The following is a 21,726-nucleotide window of genomic DNA, read 5'->3' on the forward strand; positions in this document are numbered from 1 at the left end:
ACGTCAACACGTGCGAGTGGTCTGGCAGCTTTTCAGAATTGTTTTAGGGAAAATGAGAGCCAAGGCCCTGAAGACCCCTGCTCCACGTGCCTCAGCCCAGTCCAGCTGAGCGCCCACTGCGGGAGACCGAGCGAGAAGGACAAGGCCCATCCTGACAGTGTCCAGCTGTAACAAGGGCCCGGCAACCCCCTCCGAGCAAGGTCTCAGGAGAAGAATCTGGGTGTCCTACCCTGGGCCCCTCGTGGAGGAGGGAGGATGGGCAGGGTCTGGGCAGCCCGGAGCCGCAGTTCAGGCAGTTGCCTCTAGCAGAGGGGAATGTCTGGTGGGAAAGGGCAGTGAGGTGCGGCAGAGGATGGGTAGAGGCCAGGGAAAAGTTGGAAGTAAGAGGACAAGAGTGCCACCAAGTCATGGGCCTGGACCACAGACCTGATCGTGCAGCCGGGAAGCCCCTCAGAATTCCGACACCACTGCAAGCGTCCTCAGGAGGAAGCCGTGCCAGCACATGCTGGGCACACAGGGCTGGCACTGAGAGGCAGGAGGGCTTGATGAGGAGGCCGTTCCTTGTGGCTCACGGAGGGCTCTTGGCCGTTTCTGCATGGCACCCAGAAGCTGCTCACCAGCTCTAGAAGACACGGGGCATTGAATCCAGATCCTGGATGATCTCCAGAACTGTGCCCTCATCCAACACAACTGAGGCGCCAGGACCAGGACCGACATCACACCCTCCACTTGGGTCAAAGCTTTAGCACTGCAGGCGAGGGTGCGGGCACCTGGAATGACTCACGAAACATCTGGAAGTTCCCACCACTGCCCGAAATAACAGAGACCAAAGCCCACAGATCTTTAAAGGAAAGCAGCAGGTGGGTAAAAGAGCGAGCCTGCGGCCCCTGCCCGAGGCCCCTCCCCACACACCCAGATGCCCGGTCCTCAGCAGAAGCAGCTCCCAGTGACCCAGGTGCGGGAAATGCCTGCTGAGGGGTTTTAGGCTGCAAGAACTGAAACTTCCGCGGCCGACTCCAGGAGCCCCTGAATTCTGCATTTTACCAAATCGCATGCACTTCTTTCCAGGAGTGCTTGCCGTGTGGCTGCCCCCCAAATTATGGGGTTACCTTTGCCCCCTATTCAGTGTCTGTGTCCTCACTCCTAAGCCTGCGAGGTGACGTGAGCACTCGGTGAGAAAGTCCTGTGTTTGTGGGGTCCCTGGTGCCTTCCCTTTGGGGTCACATCAGCCCGGCGTTCCCCCAGAGGCACAAGTCTGGGTGGCCAGAGGCGTCAGGGCCACATCCAGACCTCACAAAGGAGGCAGCCCCAGCCTTGCAGCAGAGGGCCTGGAAGCCCAGGGCTCAGCTCCAGTGTCCAGGTCTGAGCACCAGGGTGCAGCAGGACCAGGCTCCTGGAGCGGAGTCTGCCTGCCACGTCGGCCACCTTCCAAGACGGGGATGGGGGCACTGCAGGCCCTGTGGGGCCCACAGAGAGCTCGGGGACAGCTGGCTGAGGCCACACTCGGTGAGACGACTCCCCTCCAGCTGCACCCCACCCCACCTTGGCTGCTGCCCAAGCTTCCAAACACCCAAGGATGGGGGAGGCTGCACCCGCCTTGCTGACTCAGTGGACCAGGGAGGGCCCCAGGGTGGGTATTTTGAATAAGGTGGGGCTGCCTGGCTGGACGCAGAGAGTCTGCCCAGCACCTGCCCCACTCTCAGCCTCGGGCTTCAGTGCCCACCTGGCTCCCGGGGAGCTGAGCCCCCCGCACTCCCTGCCAGGCCTGAGAGCCGGGTGACCCGACCCGGAGACAGAGTGCTGGGAATTCACGTCCCTGAGCACACTGCACCCTCCAACTCTTCGGTCAAAAGCCCTGCCTCCTTCAAGCCAGGAGCATGTATTAAGTGCCTACTGTGTGCCTGGCCAGTCACACGGTGGGGCCAGGGGGTGGGGGGGAGCTGACAGCCTGGCCCTGAAGCCGCCCCTCTACTGTGGGAGTACTGGGGGTGGCTGGGAAAGGCGAGATTCGCCTCTACCCTCCTTGCCCCATGGCCGAGCTTGGGGTTATCCTGGCTCTTCTGACCACCCCGGCGCTGAAGAAAGCCCTGGAGGGGCTTTGGGGCAGGAAGAGGTCGATCAAGAGCCCCAGGCCCCCCCGGGACCGGGGAAGGTCGGGTACCCCGTGGGGTCTCTCTGACGCCTCCAGGTGGGGATGAGGCACCGTTGTTGCCCCCCCAACACCCCCGGGCCTCCGAAAGACCCTCGCTCAGGAGGGACCCCGGCCCAGCGACCGCTCCGCCCCTCCCGGGCCCCGCCCCCACCCCGGGCCCCGCCCGGCCCTGCCCTGCCCAGCGCTTCTGCAGAGGCCACCCCGGGACTGCGGCAGCCCCGCCCGGCGGCAGCGGGGGTGGGCGGGGGAGGTGGGAGGCGGCGAGGGGGTCGGCGCGTCCGAGCTCTCCTGGGCGCCGACTCCGCCCCTCGACCGTTGGGGCCCAGGTGGGGCGCAGACCCCGGGCCTCCCCACGGAGGCCACACGCCTGGCTCCGCCCCCGGTGCCTCCCCCAGGAAGGAGCGACGTCCCCTCGGCGCTGGGTCCGGACAGCGCCGCGCAGCCCCCGCGCCCCCGGGGCCCGCCCCGTATCCCTGCCCGCGTCCCCCGGAGACACTGCGGCAGCTGCGGGCGGGCGGGGGCGGGCGAGGGCCGGGCGCGTCTCCATGGAGCCGGGGTGCGCGTAGCCGAGCCCAGCCCAGCCCTGCCGGAGGCCCCGGGGCCGGTGCGCGGCGCGGCCGCAGGATGCAGGCCATGGACCCAGCCGCGGCGGATCTCTACGAGGAGGACGGCAAAGACCTGGACTTCTACGACTTCGAGCCGCTGCCCACCCTCCCCGAGGACGAGGTGAGCCCCCGGCCCCACTGGGGGGCCCCTTCCGCCGCCGAGGGCTCCGCGGAGAGCGCCCAGGGGGTGGACCCGGGAGGGGCTGTGAGCTCCCGCCTCCCCAGGCGCCCTCCTTGGCCGAGGGGGTCCCACCGCCGTTCTCAGCCCCGCGTTAGGATTTTCACCTGGAGGGGACAGCACCCGCTAATGCGCACGGGACGGCGGCGGGTGGGCAGCCCCTGCAGAAGTTGGCGCGCCGTGGCTCCTGGTGGAAACCCTGGTGGGACAGTGTGGGGGCAGCAAGGAGGACGGTAGGGGGTCTGCTTACTCCCTGCCGGGCCCCAGGAGGCCAGTGGGGCGCAGGGCAGCAGAGCCCAGTCAGGCGCGGCACAGGAGGCCCCAGAGCTGAGGTTCAGGGGCCGGGGGTGGGGAGAGCGCTGGACGACCGCCCCCCCAGACTGAGAGGTGCTTCCCTCTCTCTGGGTCTCCGGGCCTTCACCCAAGACCCCCCTACCCCGCAAGGTGCAGAGGGGCTCTGCCTGCCATCGCATACCCTGGCGCTTCTGCTCATGGACCGCCCACCCTACAGCACTGACTGCCCAGACCCCACCTTGGCTGGGTCTGACCCTGTAACTCAGCTCTGGCTTGACTGGGATGGAGTGGACAAGCCAGGCCCGGCAGCGTGAGAGGTGGCCCCCCAGGGATGCAGCAGCTCCCAAAGGGACCCTCATCCTCCAGGGATTCGAGATCTGCCAAGCCTCCAACAGGCAAGAGCCCAGACGCTGGGCCCCTGTGTCTCCAGTGACAGCGTCGTCACCTGCAGCCATTAATGGGATGCTGCGGCGGCGTCTCTTTAAACAGCTGGCCAAGCGAGGCTGGAGCAGGGAATCCCGGGTGCAGCAGCCCCGGGCCTCACCCCCTCGCAGCCCCCACCTGCTGCCCCAGGGGAGTGGGCTCTGAAGGGATAGGGAGTTTCTGCTGTGGAAGCCCCGTGCTTCTGGGAAGGTTCAGCCCCAGGAGGCCCTCTGCTCAGCCACCTAGAAACTGCTGAGGCTGTGCGGGGGTTGGCGCTGCCCCCACCCCCACCATGGCCTGGATTTGGTGCAGTTGAAGGCTGTAGAGAGGAGCAGCCAGGGGAGTCAGTAAAGCTTCAAAGATCACCGTGGCTCTGACCGAGAGGGAAGCACAGCCCGCAGCCTTTACATCCCAGGATACATCCCAGGGTATCTGTTAGGAGGCCGCCTCCCCATCACTCTGAGAGGCGACCCTGAGGACGCAGCTCTTCCCACAGCCCCTTTGCGGATCAGGGGCCTGAGCCTTGAGGGCCTCCCCGCTCCACATGGAGGCAGCAGCCGGTGCCCCGAACACAGAACATGCCGCACCAGGCATGAGCCCACTTGAAGCCACAGGCTGTCCTTCTGCATGCTCCCCACCCCCACGCACACGCCAGTGTCCTCCGGTCTGCCGGACAGCTCCCGCCTGGCACAGTGCTGGGGTGGGGGCTCCATCCTGTGATGGCCACAAAGGCCTCCAGGTGACACTGCGGGGTTAGCAGCGTGCAGTGGGAACGTTCAGGTGGGCCCATCGCAGACACTCCTGGAAAGCATCAGGGGTGGTCCCTGGCCCAACCCTGTGCCCAGCACTGAGCCCAACATGTCCTGTGTCTCAGAACTCCCCTGGCATTCAGACTCTGCTTCCTGCATATGTTCGGCTTGGAAGGTTCTGAAATCTCCATCAGGGCACGTGGCTGCACCTGACTTGCATTGGAAAACCATCCTGGGTGAGGTGAGAGCACGGTGAGGCTGCATCATCATCCCAGAGTGCCAGGAAGGCCAAGGGAGCAGGGCAGCTGCTGGGAAAGCACGGTGGCGCCAGGCCCAGGACACATGCAGGCTGCGTAAGATGTAGGAGCTCACTCATTCTACAGCTAGTTGTAACAGCTGTCTCCACGATGGGGCCAAGAAATAGACCCTTATGGACACCCACCAAAGCCCCTGGAATGTCCCTCCCTTGACATGATCCCAGAGAAAATCCAAATGGCTGCTGAACATGTGCAAAGATGTTTGCTCATTGCAATCAGGGAAATGCAAAATACACCCCCACGAATGCCTTCCCAAGACCGCCAGGCTGGCAAGAACTGAAGAGCGGACAGCGGCGTGTGCTGGCAAGGACGTCGCAGCAGCTCTCCCTCGCGCCAGTGGGAGGACAAATGGAGCAGCCTCTTTGGAAAACAGCCCAGCATTCGCTGGCAAAGTAGAAGGCACCAGTGCCCTGTGTCCCAGCAACTTCACTATAGTGTGGGCCCCAGAGACACATGGCCGTGCATGTGTGAGAACATTGTCAGCTGGAACCCACCAGAGCATCAGCAAGTGGGCCAGCAGGTCCTGGAGGATTGGATCCCTGGCCACTTGCAGGCAGCACCACTGGGTCAGCACAGGCAAAGAACCACCAGTACACAATAGACAGGAGATGTTCTGTGGGGGTGATGCAAGGAGGGCTTCCTGGAGGAAGTGTCCTTCCCGGGATTCCCATGAGATTTCAGCTACTGTGGATGGCAGTACGGGATCTGAGGCAGAACAGCGTGATCCAGACAGAACAGTGGCTGCAGAAGAGGCACACAGGCCAGGCGGCCGGGGTCGATGGATGGGCAGTGCTGGCTGCCCCACAGGGATGCAGATGAGACAAAGCATGTGCACCAGTTTGGGTGCCAGAGCAGGACGTGTCCCAGGTCCCTGAGAGGCAGGCAGCACTGTCAACCCTTCTGGAGTTCAGCAAGTGCCTCCCAGAACCTCCTGTGTGCCGGTGTCAGGCTGCACTCAGAGTCTGAGGGTGGACAGGATGCAGTTACTGCCTGGAGGGGCACACAGCTGGAGGCTCTCAGTAAAGAAGAGCATGTTCCCTCTACAGGGTCCATATGACATCTGTGCCAGGACGAGCTCACAGCAGAAGGCACCTTGGGAGCCGAGGTGGTTTTGTGGGGGGGCCTGGCAGTGTGGAGAGAACTGTCCAGAAGGTGGTTTTGTTGGGGGGGGTGGGGTCCTGGCAGTGTGGAGAGAGCTGTCAGGAGAAGGTGGTTTTGTGGTGGGGGGGCCTGGCAGTGTGGAGAGAACTGTCCAGAAGGTGGTTTTGTGGTGGGGGGGCCCTGGCAGTGTGGAGAGAACTGTCCAGAAGGTGGTTTTGCGGGGGGGGCCCTGGCAGTGTGGAGAGGGCTGTCAGGAGAAGGTGGTTTTGTGGTGGGGGGGCCCTGGCAGTGTGGAGAGGGCTGTCAGGAAGCCTCTGGGGATTGGCAGCCAGTGCTCCCAGCGGTGACTGGAGTTTTGTATTGGTCCCGTTAGAATCCCACGGCTGAAAGAATCAGTTGGTCATAAGACAGTGATTTGAAATGTGCCAAATGATCCAGGCGTCCCTGTGTAACCCTGGCTCAAAGTCTGCCGTGGCGGGGGGTGTTGGAGCTTTCTGAATGCACAGAAGCCCCTAATGGGGACTTTCATGAGATGAGGGTCCCCGGTGGGAAGTGTGCCCTGCCCTCTGAGACCCAGGGACTGGCTGATGTGCTGCTGTCCCGGAGAGCAACCCAGTCCTGGGGGTTCATGTCCACCTGCCTTCCCAAATCCCTCCTCCCACCTGGGATGGGGGTGGAGTTCGTGGCCACACCATTGCAAAGTGGGGACCAGTCTTTCCTGCCCTGCTAGGAACAGGTCTTAGGTGGTCCTCGCTCTCCAACCTACCCCATGGCTCACCCAGGCACACCTTGCTAGGGATGGCGAGGGGCAGGGTGGGTGGTCGGTGGGCTGGGCTGGGTCGTGAAGCACCCTCTGGGCCTGCTTGAGAGGCTGGGTCTGTGCCGGCAGACGGAGTCCCTGAGGGCTGACCAGCCACGACAAGGTCAGACTGTGTTAGCAGGGGCAGGAGAGGCTGAAGTGTGGAAAGTCACGAGGCCCCAGCCTGCCGTGGGGCCCTCATGGGTGCCGGGCAGGCAGGTGCACAGGAGGGGGCGCTGGCCAGACAGACAGGCGTCCGCCAGCCGAGGCCGGCATTGCTATTCACAGCACGTCACCTCCTTCCCAAGTGTCTGCACAGCCCATTAAACTCCTGTCCGGGCCACCTCGGCAGCCCCGCAGCCCAGCTGGGCGTATTTTACTTGAGCACAAAGCCTTCTGGCCCAGCTGTGGACTTGAACCCACCTGGTAGCAAGGCTTAGAGCCCCAGGGTCTCCAAGGGCCCCTTCTGGAGGTGACTGTAGGACGCCCAAATGGCTCCTGACCTCGGAGGTGGTCGTGGGGGTGTCTGCTGGGATGTGGGTGGGGCCCCCGCGGACTTGGGGTCCCGAGGCTAGTGAGTGCCGCCTGTGTCTCTCCCAGTCTCTCTCGTCCTGTTCCGGCCTCTTAGGCCTGTCTGACACCCTTCCTCACTCATCCAGCCACTGTGGATTCGGGCACGCGGGAGTAATTCCTCTCACCTGTGCCAGAACAGGGCGGAGTCTGCAGGTCCCAGAGGGCAGGTGACCTGGGGCCCAGAGTTCAGGCCTGGGAGCCCTCAGCACGTGACAGGACCCCCTGGGTGGCTCTGGACCCTGTGTGAGCGGAAGCCCACCCTCTAGACAGCGTGCACCAGAGGGGCTGAGACAATCCTGAGGGGAGGCTTCAGCCACAGACCCCATGGAATTCACCCCTAAAATCATCCAGAGAATCTCCTATGGAATTCAGACACGCCCGCCTCTTCTAGGCGCTAGGGGCTCCAGGTGTCCAGCTTCCCTGAGGGGAGGAGGGGGCTGCCCACCGGCAGGTGTCTCCCCTCTGGGTCGAGCAGGAGGGCATGCTGTGCGCGAGGAGTGGCCCTGCTGGCACGGCTGATCTGGCTCCCTTCCCAGGTCCACAGGTCTCGACACCACTGTGTGAGCTGGCAGCAGGCCCCTGGCCCCTGAGCAATAGCCAGAAGGCTCCCCAGGGCCCCGCAGGGGAACAGGGACCGGCTCAGACACGTGTCATGCTGGCTCCCTTCCTCCTAAGCAGCACAACCTATGGGGTCCTCAGACTTATTTACCGCTTAGTGCACATCTGTGCCCATGTTTGCAGGCATGTGTGCGCGGGCACGTAGCGCTGTGTGCATGTGTGTGCCAGTGCACAGGAGTGTGTGCATATGTGTGTGCCTGTGTGTGCAGGTGCGTGGGTGTGCACACGGGTGTGCATGTGTTTGTGTGTACACAGTGCCCAGGCGCCTCATTAACCAGCCCCACAGGTGTCGCTGGGAGCTTCAGGCTCTCTGGAATCCTGAGGAGTCCTGGGCGGTGCAAAGAGGACGGCAGGCTTGAGCGAAAATCAGAGACACCTTTGATCAATCAGCGAACACAGGAATAGGGCAGGGAGATTCCTGCGATAGAAAGAGCTGGAAGGGCCTGGGTAATGATGTCATCAAGTCCCTCCCTGGACCCCAAGAAGGAGATGGATGGGGGATGTGCCAAGACCCCATGGGCAGACACAGACCCGGCCCCATGGCCAGGCCCCACCGGGCGCCTGTGCCCTGATTCCGTCACTTGTTGGCCTCCTGCTTTGGTTTGAGCCCTTCACCCCTTTCCTGTGCCTGGAGGGCCTCCTGCAGTGCCAGCCGCTGGGGCGTGGTGGGGGGCCAGAGGTGGGAGGTGCCTCTCAGGACCTCAGCCCAGTGGCACCGGTAGAGCCAGAGCTGCCCTGTGCACTGGGAGAGAGGGGAAGTCAGGGATGGGGGAGAAGGGACCTCTGCCTCCTCCTCACCTGCCCTGTCCTCTGAGGCCCCGTGTCTGGAGCCTTTCTTGACCTCACCCACGTGCATCCAGGCTGCATCCCCCAGCCACCCCCTCCTACCTGCACATGGGGTGCCCTGGCCGGGAGCAGCACACCCAAGAGGGTCTTCAGCTCCACATCTGGGTACGTGCGAGTGTGGATTGTGCAGCCTTGGGTGTTCCTGTGAGGATGTGTGCACCAAGCGTGGGAACGGGTGTGTGCGTGTGTGCGGGTATATGTGTGTGTCTGAGTGTGCCTGCAAGTGGTCAGTGTTAGGCACGTGTGCAGTGGCATGTAGTATGTATGTGAGTGTGAGGTCTGTGTGTGCATGAGGCTGTCCGTTCTCATTGCATGAGTGTGTGTGAGAAGCGATGGGACCGTGAGTGCGTGTAAGACGCGGTGGGACCGAGTGCGTGTGAGATGCGGTGGGGCAGTGAGTGCGTAAGACATGGTGGGACTGTGAGTGTGTGTGAGATGCGGTGGGACTGTGAGTGTGAGAAGCGGTAGGACTGAGTGTGAGTGTGAGTAGCGGTGGGACTATGTGTGAGAAGCGGTGGGACTGAGTGTGTGTGAGTAGTGGTGGAACTGAAGTGGTGAGACTGAGTGTGCACACACCTTGCACCAGCATCTGAGTGTCGATGTATGAGCGTGCCCTGTGTTGTCGTGTGTCCGTGTGGGATGCATGTATGGGGATGTGTGTATCTGTGTGAGGGTGAGCACACGTGTGCTAGGTGGGGATGTTTGTGCGTGTGCATGTTCATGGGGGTGTGGGTGTTGGTGGCTGCCATCATGGTCACAGCTGAGCCCTCACGGAGTCCAGGAGCCCACTCAGATTTGGAGGTGGGTCCACATGGGGGTGGCCGGGCCATGTGGAGGGAACCGCCGTGATTGTGTCCTCGGTGTGAACTGCCTGGAACAAATGTTGGCAGCGCGTATGGTTGTGCGTTGTGTGAGTGTGTCAGCGTCACGCCCCGTTAGCTCTGCACAAGTCCACAGTTGGGGATCTCGACTCAGTCGCCTCCTCATCTGTTGGCAGCCTCCACAGGCCGCTCGAGCCGTGAGCCTGTGGGGTCAGGGGTGCCCCAGGGAGCAGGTGACCCAGCAGCTCTGGCCGAGCCTCCAAGAGGAAGGCCCCGTGCCCAGGCTCCAGGAGCAGACACCTGCTCCAGGCAACCCACTGATGGTGCCACCAAATGTTCCATGACTCTGACGTCCAGGGAACAGCAGGACGACTCTTGAAACAAAACGAGACGTGGCCTGAAGCCCTTTCCCTGACCCACGCGTTGAAACCCTGCCACGAGCCGTCCCTTTCCCCGTGGAATCGTCTCGGTGGGGGTGCCGGGGTGCGGCTGAGGGTCCTGCCGGGCTCACGGCCAGGGCCTGTCTTGACAGGAGAATGTGTCTCTGGCTGACATCCTCTCCCTGCGGGACCGCGGCCTCAGCGAGCAGGAAGCCTGGGCCGTGTGCCTGGAGTGCAGCCTGTCCATGCGGAGTGTGGCCCACGCCGCCATCTTCCAGAGCCTGTGCATCACGCCAGACACCCTGGCCTTCAACACCAGCGGGAACGTGTGTTTCATGGAGCAGCTCAGCGGTGAGGCGGCCGCGGGCACGGGGCGGAGGTGCCTTTCGGGATGGACGTGAGCACAGGCTCTGCGGGGGCAGATGCTGGGAGTGTGCCTGGACCCGGGTTTCCTGTGGAGACCTTCTCTTCCTCAGGAGGGACTCAGGCTGGAGAGTGGCCGAGGGTCCGTGGGGTGCCTGCTGGGCCAGGGCAGTCAAACCCACCCTCAGACGCCAGAGGGACACTCAACCCACCCCAGCCCCGCTCCACTCGGGACTTCCCCTAAGGGCAGGCCGTGCGCCTCTTCTGTCTCCCCCGGGCCAGTCCCGCAGGCCCTGCTGTGAGTGGACGCCGGCCCGGGAGGGTGGGACACCCCTGCCTCGGTGGGCCACCTGCTCCCACTGCGTGGGCCCTGCCTGGGAGCTGCTTTTCCCTGGTGAATGTCACCTTCCCTCTTCCACTTTGGAACCCATTTCCCACCGTAACCGTTAAGGAGCTCATTTCCCTTTTTCGCAGCCTAAAATGGTCTGGGGACGCCAGGTCTGCGGGGAGGGGACCTTCCCGGCTGGCGGGTTCAGGTTCACAGGTGTGACTAGAAGCCCTTCTCTCCTTCTCTCTCTCCTCCCTAAGACGACCCTGAGGGCGCCTTCGTTCCCCCGGAGTTCGACGTGACTGGGAACACCTTTGAGGTAAGTGCCGGTGGGGGTGATGCGCCACGCCCCCCCTTTACCTCTAAGGTGGCCTCTGCCATTAACTCAGAAACGCGCCTGCCTTGGGGCAGCCTCTGTGAGTGGCCTCTGGCCAGGAGCAGAGCCTGGTTCACTGGGCTGTAGGGACGGCCTCTGGGACACACCCAGCTTCGTCCCCTGCAGTGTCCTCTGCGGGTCCACACAGACTGGGAGCAACGGCTTCGGTCACATTTGTCGTCACTATCGTTTTATAGCATGTTTTCTGGAATGCGAACTTACTACACTTAACACGTTAAAAGTGACCAAAATGACCAGTGATGGTCGGTGGGGAATCACAGCTCCTCTGAGGGAGTTAGCAGCCGGGTCACTCACAGCCTTTGCAGAGACACAAGGCCTCCAAGCACAGCTCCGGGCATGGGTGTGGGCGTGGGCCACCCTGGGGGCCTCATCGCCCGAGTCATAGAGGCTGCTGCTCCCAGAGCAGACCCCCGTGTAGCCCCTCAGGAACCCTTTGTGTGGGACGAGTCGGGCAACAGCCCAGCAGCTCGGGGTCAGCACCTGCGTGGCTGGCTGGAAAGGGGCAGAGTCACCCTGCGGCCCTCAGGTTTGGTCTGTCCATCAGACTGGGCTCTGTCCCCGGGCAGGGAGTGGCGCGTTGGTGGTTCCTACTGTCACAAAGCCCATGGCAGAGAAAATAACGCAATCCTTTACAAATAAACAAGTAACTAGGAACTCAAAGATCTTCCCAATAAAAGCCCATCGGCTGTGTCATGACCTTAAAATTTGACCTTGAAAGTAGAGTCTAGGGGCCAGGCGTGGGGGCTCACTCCTGTAATCCCAGCACTCTGGGAGGCCGAGGCAGGTGGATCACTTGAGCCCAGGAGTTCGAGACCAGCCTGGCCAACATGGCGAACCCCATCTCTACTGAAAACACAAAAATTAGCTGGACGCAGTAGTGCATGCCTGTGGTTCGAGCTACTCGGGAGTCTGAGGCAGGAGGATCTCTTGAACCCAGGAGGTCAAGGCTGCAGTGAGCCGAGATGGCACCACTGCACTCCAGCCTGGCCGGCAGAGCAAGACCTTGTCTCAAAAACAAGAAAAGAAGAGTTTTGGGATGGCTCCCCTTGTCCCTCTTACTTTCACTTTGAAACAAGTGAGCCTGGTGCCCTTTGCCCTGGGAGGCGGGCAGGGTGCCCCACGGGGCCTCTGCTGCGGGAGTCCTATGTTTTAGTGCACCCCAGTGTCCAGAACCCAAGCCCCTGTGGCACATGGCCTGGTGGCTGTGATGTGGTGTATGGCCTGGTGGCTGTGATGTGGCACGTGGCCTGGTGGCTGTGATGTGGGTGTGGCCTGGTGGCTGTGATGTGGCACGAGGCCTGGTAGCTGTGATGTGGGTGTGGCCTCGTGGCTGTGATGTGGCACGTGACCTGGTGGCTGTGATTCCTGTTGCACGTGAGGGTGTTTTAGTTTTGTGCTTGCATTCCTAGTCACATCGTAATCCAGCTCAGACCTGGACGTGACCTCAGCCCAGCCCGTGCCTGGCCCCCCCACTCTGTGGTTCCCCCGTGGGACTCTCATTCCTTCGTTTTTATCCTGCGTTGCTCATTCCTCCAAGTCCTATTGTTTCATTGGCGCCGTTTTTAACTTTCTGAAGAGTCCAGGCCATGTGTGATTTTCCGGGACTTAATTTATGTATTCTTGTTAAACTTCATCTGCAGAGCAGTGTGTGGCCATAATGTGCCACCTGCTGTGTGTTATCCCATCAGGTGAAGGCCACGTTTAAATCCCCGCTTGTGGGGGCACCAAGGGGTGCAGGTGTTTCCTGGTGTGTACACCAAGAACAGATCTGGGCGAGGTTTCTCTAGGGTGTGTGCCCAGGAGGAAGTGTGGCTCGTGGGGCAGGTGGACGTACATCTGTTCCTGGAACTCCCCCAGCCACACGCTGGAGAGCACAGTGTGAGGATCGCTGGCTCCCACAGGACGTGGACGTGGTAGGGACCTGGGATCTGGGGTCTGGCCTGGGGTCTGGCTTCTGCAGGATGCAGGAGCCTGGGGTCTCGTGCATGGGAGGGCACCGCGCTGCATCTCTTTCCTGCGTCATAGGGGATGTGGTGAGGAGTGCCTCTCTGGTGAAGGTTTATAACCCTAAAATGTATTGACTCCCTGTTTGCTTATGTGAGTTAAGTTTTAAGTTAACTATTTTTTCATTTTAAGTTAACTATTAATTCATTTAAAAACCACAATGCCCATTGTATGTTAGCATACATAACACTTTTATGAAGAATATTTTCCCTCCAAAATTAGTGAGAAGAGTGGCATTGGGTTGCGTATTTGTAAATCTTTCACGTCTGGGTTGTGGAAAACGCCTGGATTTTCACGGCAGCTTCTGCATTCAGTCGGCTGTGATATCACGTCGCGTGGCCCCAGCCCCAACCCCAAGCCCAACCCCAGCCCTAACCCTAACTCCACTGTCCGCTCGGGAGGGAGGGGGAGTGACCGAGGCGAATGCCGTCTCAGCATCGTTACAGAAAGAGCTTAACCTCTTGAGCCACACTTGGAGAAAAGCTGGCTGATGGTGTCCTCTGCCGAAAAGTGGTTGCTCAATTTTAACATCATCAAATATTTTAATGGTTCTTCTTCCGTTGGGGTCTAACCTTCACAAGAAACCTTTCCTGTTTCAAGGTTGAGCCGATAGTCACTACTATTTTCTACCAAGAGTTTTAAGTTTTGTTTCACATTTCATCCACCTGAAGTTAGTTTAACATTGCAAAGTTTTGCTGTAGGGGTCTTAGATATCGTTTATTAGATTTTCCTCAGGAATGTGATGTTTTCTGATTCTATTCTAAAATTCATTGTCCTCTCTTTGTTTTGGTTTGGTTTTGAGGCAGGGTCTTGCTCTGTCACCCAGGCTGGAGTGCATTGGAGCAATCACGGCTCACTGCAGCCTCCACCTCCTGGGCTCAAGTGATCTTCCCACCTCAGCCTCCCAAGTAGGTGGGGCTACAATTATGTACCACCATGTCCAGCTAATTTTTCAAAATTTTTGTAGAGACAGGGTCTCGCTCTGTTGCCCAGGCTGGTCTCGAACTCCTGCCTTCAAGTGATCCTCTCTCCTTGGCCTCCCAAAGTGCTGGGAATAAAGGCATGAGCCACTGGGCCCGGCCAATTGCCCTCTTTTTAATTACGTTTTCCTGTTTGTTTGTTGCTAGTCTACAGAAATGAAATGCACTTTTTTTCTTTTGAGACAGGGTGGAGCACAGTGGCATAGCTCACTGCAGCCTAAAATTTCTGAGCTCAAGCAATCCTCCCACCTCAGCTTCCTGAGTAGCTGACACTATAGGCACACGCCACCACGCCCAGCTAATGTCTTTATTTTTATTTTTGTAGAGGAAGGCTCGTGTTATGTTGCCCAGGCTGGTCTCGAACTCCTCGGCTTAGGTGATTTGCTTACCTTGGCCTCCCAAAGTGCTGGGATTACAGGCATGAGCCACTGTGTCTGGCCACAATTCACTTTAATATCTTTATTTTACATCCAGCCATCTTGCTAAAGTTTTTTTTAATATTTCTAATAACTTACAGATTCTTTCAGTTTTCCTATTTAACTGATTAATCACTGACAAAAAAACAAGTGTCTTTCCTCCCATCCCATGGTCCTGCTACACGTTTTCCTTCCTTCTCTTACTCAGTGCTGCAAGGAACAGAAGCAGAGTGAGGCTGAGCGCTGTCCCATCTCAGGGAGAAACTGACCACTCTCCCCATCCCCATTCTAAAAAGAGTGCTTTTCACCTTCCTCATCCAGAATGGTGCCTGCCTCCACCACGAGTCCCCTCGATGCTGAGTTTTATCGTGAATGTGTGTGTCAATTTTACAAGATGTTTCTTCTGCATCCTTTGACATGATCCTTTAATTTTTTCTTCATTAAGATTCTCATAGTCACATCTTTATTTTCTTATATTAAATCATCCTTTCTTACATAGAAAAATCTAAATTGGCCAAGTGTCTTGTCTTTCTTATACACTGTTTAATTTGATTTACTAGTGCTTGCTTCAGATTTTTGTGCATGTTTGAGCGGACTGGCGATTTTCCATTCTGTTGATGTTTTCACTGGTGTTGGCCTCAGGATTGTTCTAATCCTGTATGGGCAGCACCCCTTCCCTTTCTTTGTGCTGTTTATATAAGAATGGGATGATCTGTTCCTTGAAAGTCTGGTAAAACTCACTTACAGGGCCATCTGTTTTCTTTAGGAAAGATTTTTAACTACTGCTCAGTTTTTAATAGCTACAGGACTGGCTGGGCACAGTGGCTCACCCCTAGAATCCCAGCACAGGGAGATTTGGGGAGGCTGAGTCAGGAGGATGACTTGACGGCCAGAGTTAGAGACCAGCCTAGGCAACAAAGTGAGACCCTGTCCCTACACAAAATTTTAAAAATTAGCTGGGCGTGGTGGCATGTACCTGTAGCCCCAGCCACTCAGGAGGCTGAGGCAGAAGCCCAGGAGTTGAAGGTTGCAGTGAGCCGAGATTACACCAGTGCACTCCACCCTGAGCAGCAGAGTGAAATCCCACCTCTTAAAAAAAGGCTTACAGGACTGATCTCTGGTGTTTCTTACTGAGTCAGCTGTGGGTCTACTTTTTATGTTTGTAAAATCTCCGGCCTTCAGCTGCAGGTGCTCTCCTCTTCAGCCGCTGCGCTGGCCGCAGGTTGCCCTGATTCTCTGACTGGACAGTTAATTTGTGCTTTCTCTTCTCAGTCTCACTAGGGCTTGTTTAGTACATTCATTTTTCCGAAGAGCCTCCTCTGTGTCCCGTCTGCGCTCCTGGCGCGTCTGTGTTTTCTTTTCCGTTGATTCTTGTTTTTCATTCTCTCTTTCCTTTCCTTGTTCTGAGTTTAGGATCCATCCCTTTTCGGACTTGAGCTGGACATTTAGGTCATTGGCTTTCAGCTTTTCTTCCTTTCCAGTATCAGTAAGAGCACTTAGGGCTATGAATGTTCCTCAACATGTAAGTTTTGTTGCATCCTGTGAGTTTTACTATATAATGTTTGCATTATCATTTACTTCTAATTTTTTTATTTCCACTGGGATTTTTTCTTTACCCCTTAGTTATTTAACAATGTGAACAGATTGGTTTTTTCTTACTTTTTATTGAGATATACATGCAGAAAAATGTATATATCACAAACATACAACTTGATGGATTTTCACACTGAACATCTGTGTAAGCAGCACCCAGATGGACGGCAGCAGCCCCTGCCTGTCCCCCGGGTCACTGTCCGGACAGCACAGAGCAGAGGTTGTGATTTTCCTGTTTTTGTGCCTCCTGTGGGTGGGCAGGCTCATGCAGCACTTGTCTTTAGTGGCTGGTCCTCCGCCCAGCGTCTGGGTGTGAGATTTATTCTATGTGACCATGGGTGGCCGGTCCTCCGCCCAGCACCACGGGTGTGAGATTTATTCTATGTGGCCATGGGTGGCCGGTCCTCCGCCCAGCACCACGGGTGTGAGATTTATTCTATGTGGCCATGGGTGGCTGGTCCTCCGCCCAGCGTCTGGGTGTGAGATTTATTCTGTGTGGCCATGGAAAGCATTTATTTCCAACAGTCGTCTCTAAACTTCCAAACACACTAGGGCTTTTATGTGTCATTTTCATTCTCTTCTTAACTTCTCCAGCCTCCACCCCATGCGGCTCCCCTCTCCACCCTGCTGCCCTGAGCACCGGTGGGCTCAGTGGCCTGGCCTGGAAGACTCAGACTCCTCCCCCATTGCTGGCCTGTTTGCTTGGCATTCATCCCCGACATGCAGACTTAGCGAGTGTCTGGGCTCACAGAGAGCAGGGTGAGTGGGGTCCTGCCTCTTGCTGGTTCCGGTCTACACAGGTGACAGACTTAATGTGAGACCCACAGGCTGGGGATCCAATAGTGCTGGGATGTGAGAATGGAGCTCCAAGGCTCTTGTTTGCATCAGAGGCCTCCAGAGGCCACTGTGAGAAGGTGGAGTTTAAACTGGGACCTGAGGTTGAGTAGGGTTCACTAAATGAAGACGGGGAGCTTCCAACACAGAAGGGCAGGCGGTGAGTGAGAAGGTTGCTGATTCCACCAGGTGTGTAGCAGGCAGTGTCAACCAACAACTAGCCAGAAGGTTATTTGCTAAGTTATTTTCTAAATAAATAGATTGATGGTTGGAGCATAGATGATTGATGATGGATGAATGGAGGGATGGATGAGTGGATGGACAGGTGGGTGGATAGGTGGATAGGTGGGTGGTTGGGCGGGTGGATGGGTAAATGGATAGGTGATGGTGGATATGTGGATGGATGGGTGGTGGATAGGTGGACGGGCAGATAGATGGTTAATATGCAGATGGATGGGTGGATGGATGGGTGGATGAACAAGTAGATGGTGGATATGTGGATGGATGAATGGGTAAATGGGTGGATAGTGGGTATGTGAATGGATGGGTGGATGAACAGATGGATGGATGGTTGGATGGAAGGGTGGATGGATAGATGGATGGTTAATTTGTGAATGGATGGGTGGATGTGTGGATGGGTGGGTGGATGGGATTATGAACAGGTAGGTGGTGGATATGTGGATGGATGAGTGGGTGGATGGGTGGATGATGGATATGTGGATGGATGGGTGGGTGGAAAGATTGGTGGACAGGTGGATATGTGGATGGATGGCTAAATGGCTGGGTGGGTGGATGGGTGGATGGACAGATGGATGGTGGATATGTGGATGAATGGGTTGGTGGATGGACAGGTGGGTGGACAGGTAGGTAGGTGGGTGGATGGGCGGGTAGGTGGGTGGGTGAATGGACAGATGAATGATGGATATGTGGATGGATGGGTAAGTGAATAGTTGGATGGACAGATGGATAGTTAATATGTGGATGGATAGGTGGATGGGTGGATGGATGGTGGGTGGATGGGTGGATGAAAAGGTAGATGGTGGATATGTGGATGGATGAGTAGGTGGATGGTGGATACATGGATGGATGAGTGGATGAACAAATGAATGGATGGGTGAGTGGATAGATGGGTGGACAGGTGGATGGTGGATATGTGGATGGATGGGTAGATGGATGGGTGGGTGGGTGAATGGGTAGATGGACATGTGGTTGGATGGATAAGTGGATGGATGGGTGGGTGGGTGGATGAATGTATGGAGGATGAATGGGTGAGTGGGTGGATGGGTAGATGAATGGATGAGTGGATGGATGGGTGGGTGGATGGTAGATGAATAGGTGGATGGGTGGGTAAGTGGATGGATGGGTGGATGAACAGGCACATGGATGGGTGGGTGGATGGGGTGTGTGGATGTTTGGGTGGAGGACAGATGAGTAGATGAATGGGTGAGTAAATGGATGGATGGATGGATGGATGGATGGATGGATGGGTGAATGGATGGATGGATGGATGGATGGATGGATGGATGGATGGATGAATGGATGGGTGGATGGGTGGATGGATGGGTGGAGGATGGATAGGTGGGTGGATGGGTGGATGAACAGGCAGATAGGGATGGATGTGTGGATGGATGGGTGAATGGATGGATGAGTGTATGGATTAGTAGAGGACAGACAGGTGGAGGATGGGTTGATGGTGGGTAGGTAGATGGGCAGATATGTAGATGGATGGGTGGGTGGATGGGTGAATGGACATGTGGATGGGCAGTTAAGTGGATGGATGGGTGGATTAATGGATGGATGGGTGGGTGGATGGATGGGTGGATGGATGGGTGGATGGATGGATGGATGGATGGGTGGATGGATGGGTGGATGGGTGGATGGATGGATGGGTGGATGGGTGGGTGGATGGGTGGGTGGATGGATGGGTGGATGGATGGATGGGTGGATGGGTGAATGGATGGGTGGGTGGATGGATGGATGGATGGATGGATGAATGAATGGATGGGTGGATGGATGGGTGGATGGCTGGATGGCTGGATGGCTGGGTGAATGGATGGATGGATGGATGGATGGCTGGGTGGATGGATGGATGGATGGATGGATGGATGGATGGATGGATGGGTGAATGGATGGGATGATGGATGGATGGGTGGATGGGTAGATACATGGATTGGTAAGTGGATGAACAGGAGGATGGATGGGTAGATTTGTGGATGGATGATGGGTGGGTGGATTGATGGAGGATGGATGGGTGGGTGGATGTGTGGAGGATGGGTTGATAGATGGGTGGATATGTAGTTAGATGGGTGGATGGATAGATAAGCGGATGGATGGATGGGGGATGGGGAATGGGCACACATATGAATGGATAAGTGGATAGAGGGTGGACGGATGGATTCCAGGTGCCTGGATGGAAACAAAGGGGAATGGAGGGAAGGAATGAATACCCTGGCTTTCCGTGTGCTATGGAGCTAAGTTCTATTCTCAAGGCTGAGAGAATCACTGTTGAGAGCATGATCTCAGGAGTGGTTGTTGCTGGTCTCCTGCCCTCTGTGTGTGCAGTGCCTGGTAGGCATACGTGCAGTGGGCCCTGGCTATCTGGATGCTCAGCCAGGTTTGCAAACCTCTGGTCCACACTTTTGCCTCCACATCTTTGCCCAGGTTGCTCCTTTGTCCTGGAGTGTCCTCTCTTGTCTTCTCATAGCTTCACTCACATCTCCTTCATGGAATCCTCCCTGACCCGTAGCCCACAGAGGCTGGCCCTGCTCCTGTTCCTTGAAACTTGATGTAGTGTTGCTAAATGTTCTCTGGGTCTTCAGGTATTAGATCCCCTGGAGATCTGGGCTGTGCTTGGTGCTACTCAGCACCCCTGTGTCCAGGCTGAGGGAGATACCATCTGGGGTTATTCTGCTCAAGCCATTGGCCACAGACAAGAACGCTGCTGCCCACTCGGAAGGAACACTGTCCACAATCAAGCTGAGCCCAGCTCAGAAATGTGCAGACGTGCCTTAGCTGGCCTGGTCAGGCCATGGCAGGGCCAGAATTCAGATGCAGCCTCTGCCATCTGAGTCTACATTCCCTGCTGCCCTGCGTGACAGCTGACCCAGCCCACAGTAGATCACCCAGCTGTGTGCCAACCTCTGCTCACCCTCTTCTGCTGGGGACCCATGCAGCTGCTGCCTGGCAGAGAATATATCCACGTCCATGTCCAATTGTGAGTCTGTGTCTCTGTGCACATGTATACAGTGTAGTGTGTGTCATGTGCATGTGTATGTGGTACAGTGTGTGTGTGCAAGGTGTGTGCATATGCATGCAATATGATATAGTGTTTGTGTGCACATGTATGTGGTGTGGCGTCTGTGTGCATGTATGTAGTATAGTGTGTGCATGCATGTAGTGTGGTGTGTCGTGCTCATGTGCACATGCATGGCATGCTATGTCTGTGAGTGGGTTGTGCACACATGTATGCAGTATGCCGTGTGGTGTGTTTCATGCACATGTGTGTATGATGGTGTGCATGTATGTACTGTGGTATGCATCTTGTACATGTATGCTGTGTGTGCATGCATGTAGTGTGGTATGTATCATGGGCACATGTGTGTAATGTGTGTGCATGCACATAGTGTGGTGTGTGTCATGAGCACGTATGTTGCATGATGTGTACATGCATGTGGTATGGTGTGTATCATGGGCACATGTGTGTAATGTGTGTGCATGCACGTAGTGTGTGTCATGAGCACATGTGTTGCATGGTGTGTACATGCATGTGGTGTGGTGTGTGTCATGGGCAGATGTGTGTAATATGGTGTGTCTGTGCATGTAGTATGGTGTGTGTTGTGGCCATGAGTGTTGCATAGTGCGCATACATGTGTGTTGTGTGGTGTGTGTAGTATGCCTGTGTGTGAACTACAGTGTGTGCATATTTGTGGTATAGTGTGTGCATGCATGCATGTAGTGTGTATGTGTCATAGGCACATGTGTGTAGCATGGAGTGTGTGTAGCACACATGTGTGTGCAGTGTGGTGTGTGCATGTATGTGGTGTGTGCATGCATGTGGTATGTGTCACAGGCACACATGTGTAGCATGGTGTATGTGTAGCGTGCATGTGTGTGCAATGTGGTACGCGTGCATGCATGTAGTGTGTTACATGTCATGTGCACAGGAGTGTATCACAGTGTGTGTAGCATGCATGTGTGTGCAGTGTGGTGTGTGTGCATGTGTGTGCAGTGTGGTGTGTGTATGTATGTGGTATGTGTGTGCATGCATGTAGTCTGTTATGTGTCACGGGCACAAGAGTGTATCATGGTGTGTGTGTAGGATGCATGTGTGTGCAGTGTGGTGTGTGCATGTATGTGATGTGTGCGTGCATGCATGCATGTAGTGTGTTACGTGTCACGGGCACACGTGTGTAGCATGGTGCATGTCTGCAGCGCTGGATTGATTCTCAGTCTTTGGGTGAGAACAAGGCTTTCGGTGGGTGGTACTTTTTATTTTTTAATGTTCGCGATGAAATGTTTTAAACATACAGAAAAGAGAGAATAAGAACAGCACACGCGAAGCTACATTAGCGAAACTACAGCAAGTTTCAAGGAATAGACTTTCCACCCAGCCTCAGAAATGACCCACAACTGACTGGGCTCAGATTTACCTCTAAAAGATCAGGCCCCTCTTAACATGTAACCACAAAGCCTCGGCCACACTTGGAAATGTCCGCAGCCACTCCCAGCCTGGGTGGGTGTGGACTGAGGGTTCGGGTGCCCCCTCTGCCGCCCAAATCTTGCTCTTCCAGCCATTTCCCTGCGGGATCTGAGTGGGATCCACACACCTGGCTGCCTTCGTGCCTCCCGAGTTTCTTATGACCCCACACCCCCGACTCTCTTCCTTACGGTTTTTGTTGAAGAAAACCTGGTTTATCTGTGAGGCCAAGTCCAGGGTAGTCAGGGGCTGTCGGACT

The 21,726-nt window shown here is 56.7% G+C and overlaps 1 protein-coding gene across 2 annotated transcripts in view; it reads left to right on the forward strand.

The window, feature by feature from the left end:
- The first annotated feature begins 2,545 nt into the window (after positions 1-2,545).
- KNDC1 (kinase non-catalytic C-lobe domain containing 1) overlaps positions 2,546-21,726 on the forward strand; it is a 64,891-nt gene continuing 45,710 nt past the window's right edge. Inside the window, exons 1-3 of one of the 2 annotated variants that reach the window (XM_077947904.1) lie at positions 2,546-2,878; positions 10,009-10,517; positions 10,808-10,866. In XM_077947904.1, coding sequence (XP_077804030.1) covers positions 10,013-10,517; positions 10,808-10,866 — 564 coding nt within the window. In that variant the 5' untranslated portion in view covers positions 2,546-2,878; positions 10,009-10,012. The remainder of the gene's footprint in view (positions 2,879-10,008; positions 10,518-10,807; positions 10,867-21,726) is intronic. The other variant, XM_077947906.1, reaches the window with a different exon arrangement.

The sequence above is a fragment of the Macaca mulatta genome, chromosome 9 (assembly GCF_049350105.2).
Source record: "Macaca mulatta isolate MMU2019108-1 chromosome 9, T2T-MMU8v2.0, whole genome shotgun sequence".
Taxonomy (NCBI): Eukaryota; Metazoa; Chordata; class Mammalia; order Primates; family Cercopithecidae; genus Macaca; species Macaca mulatta.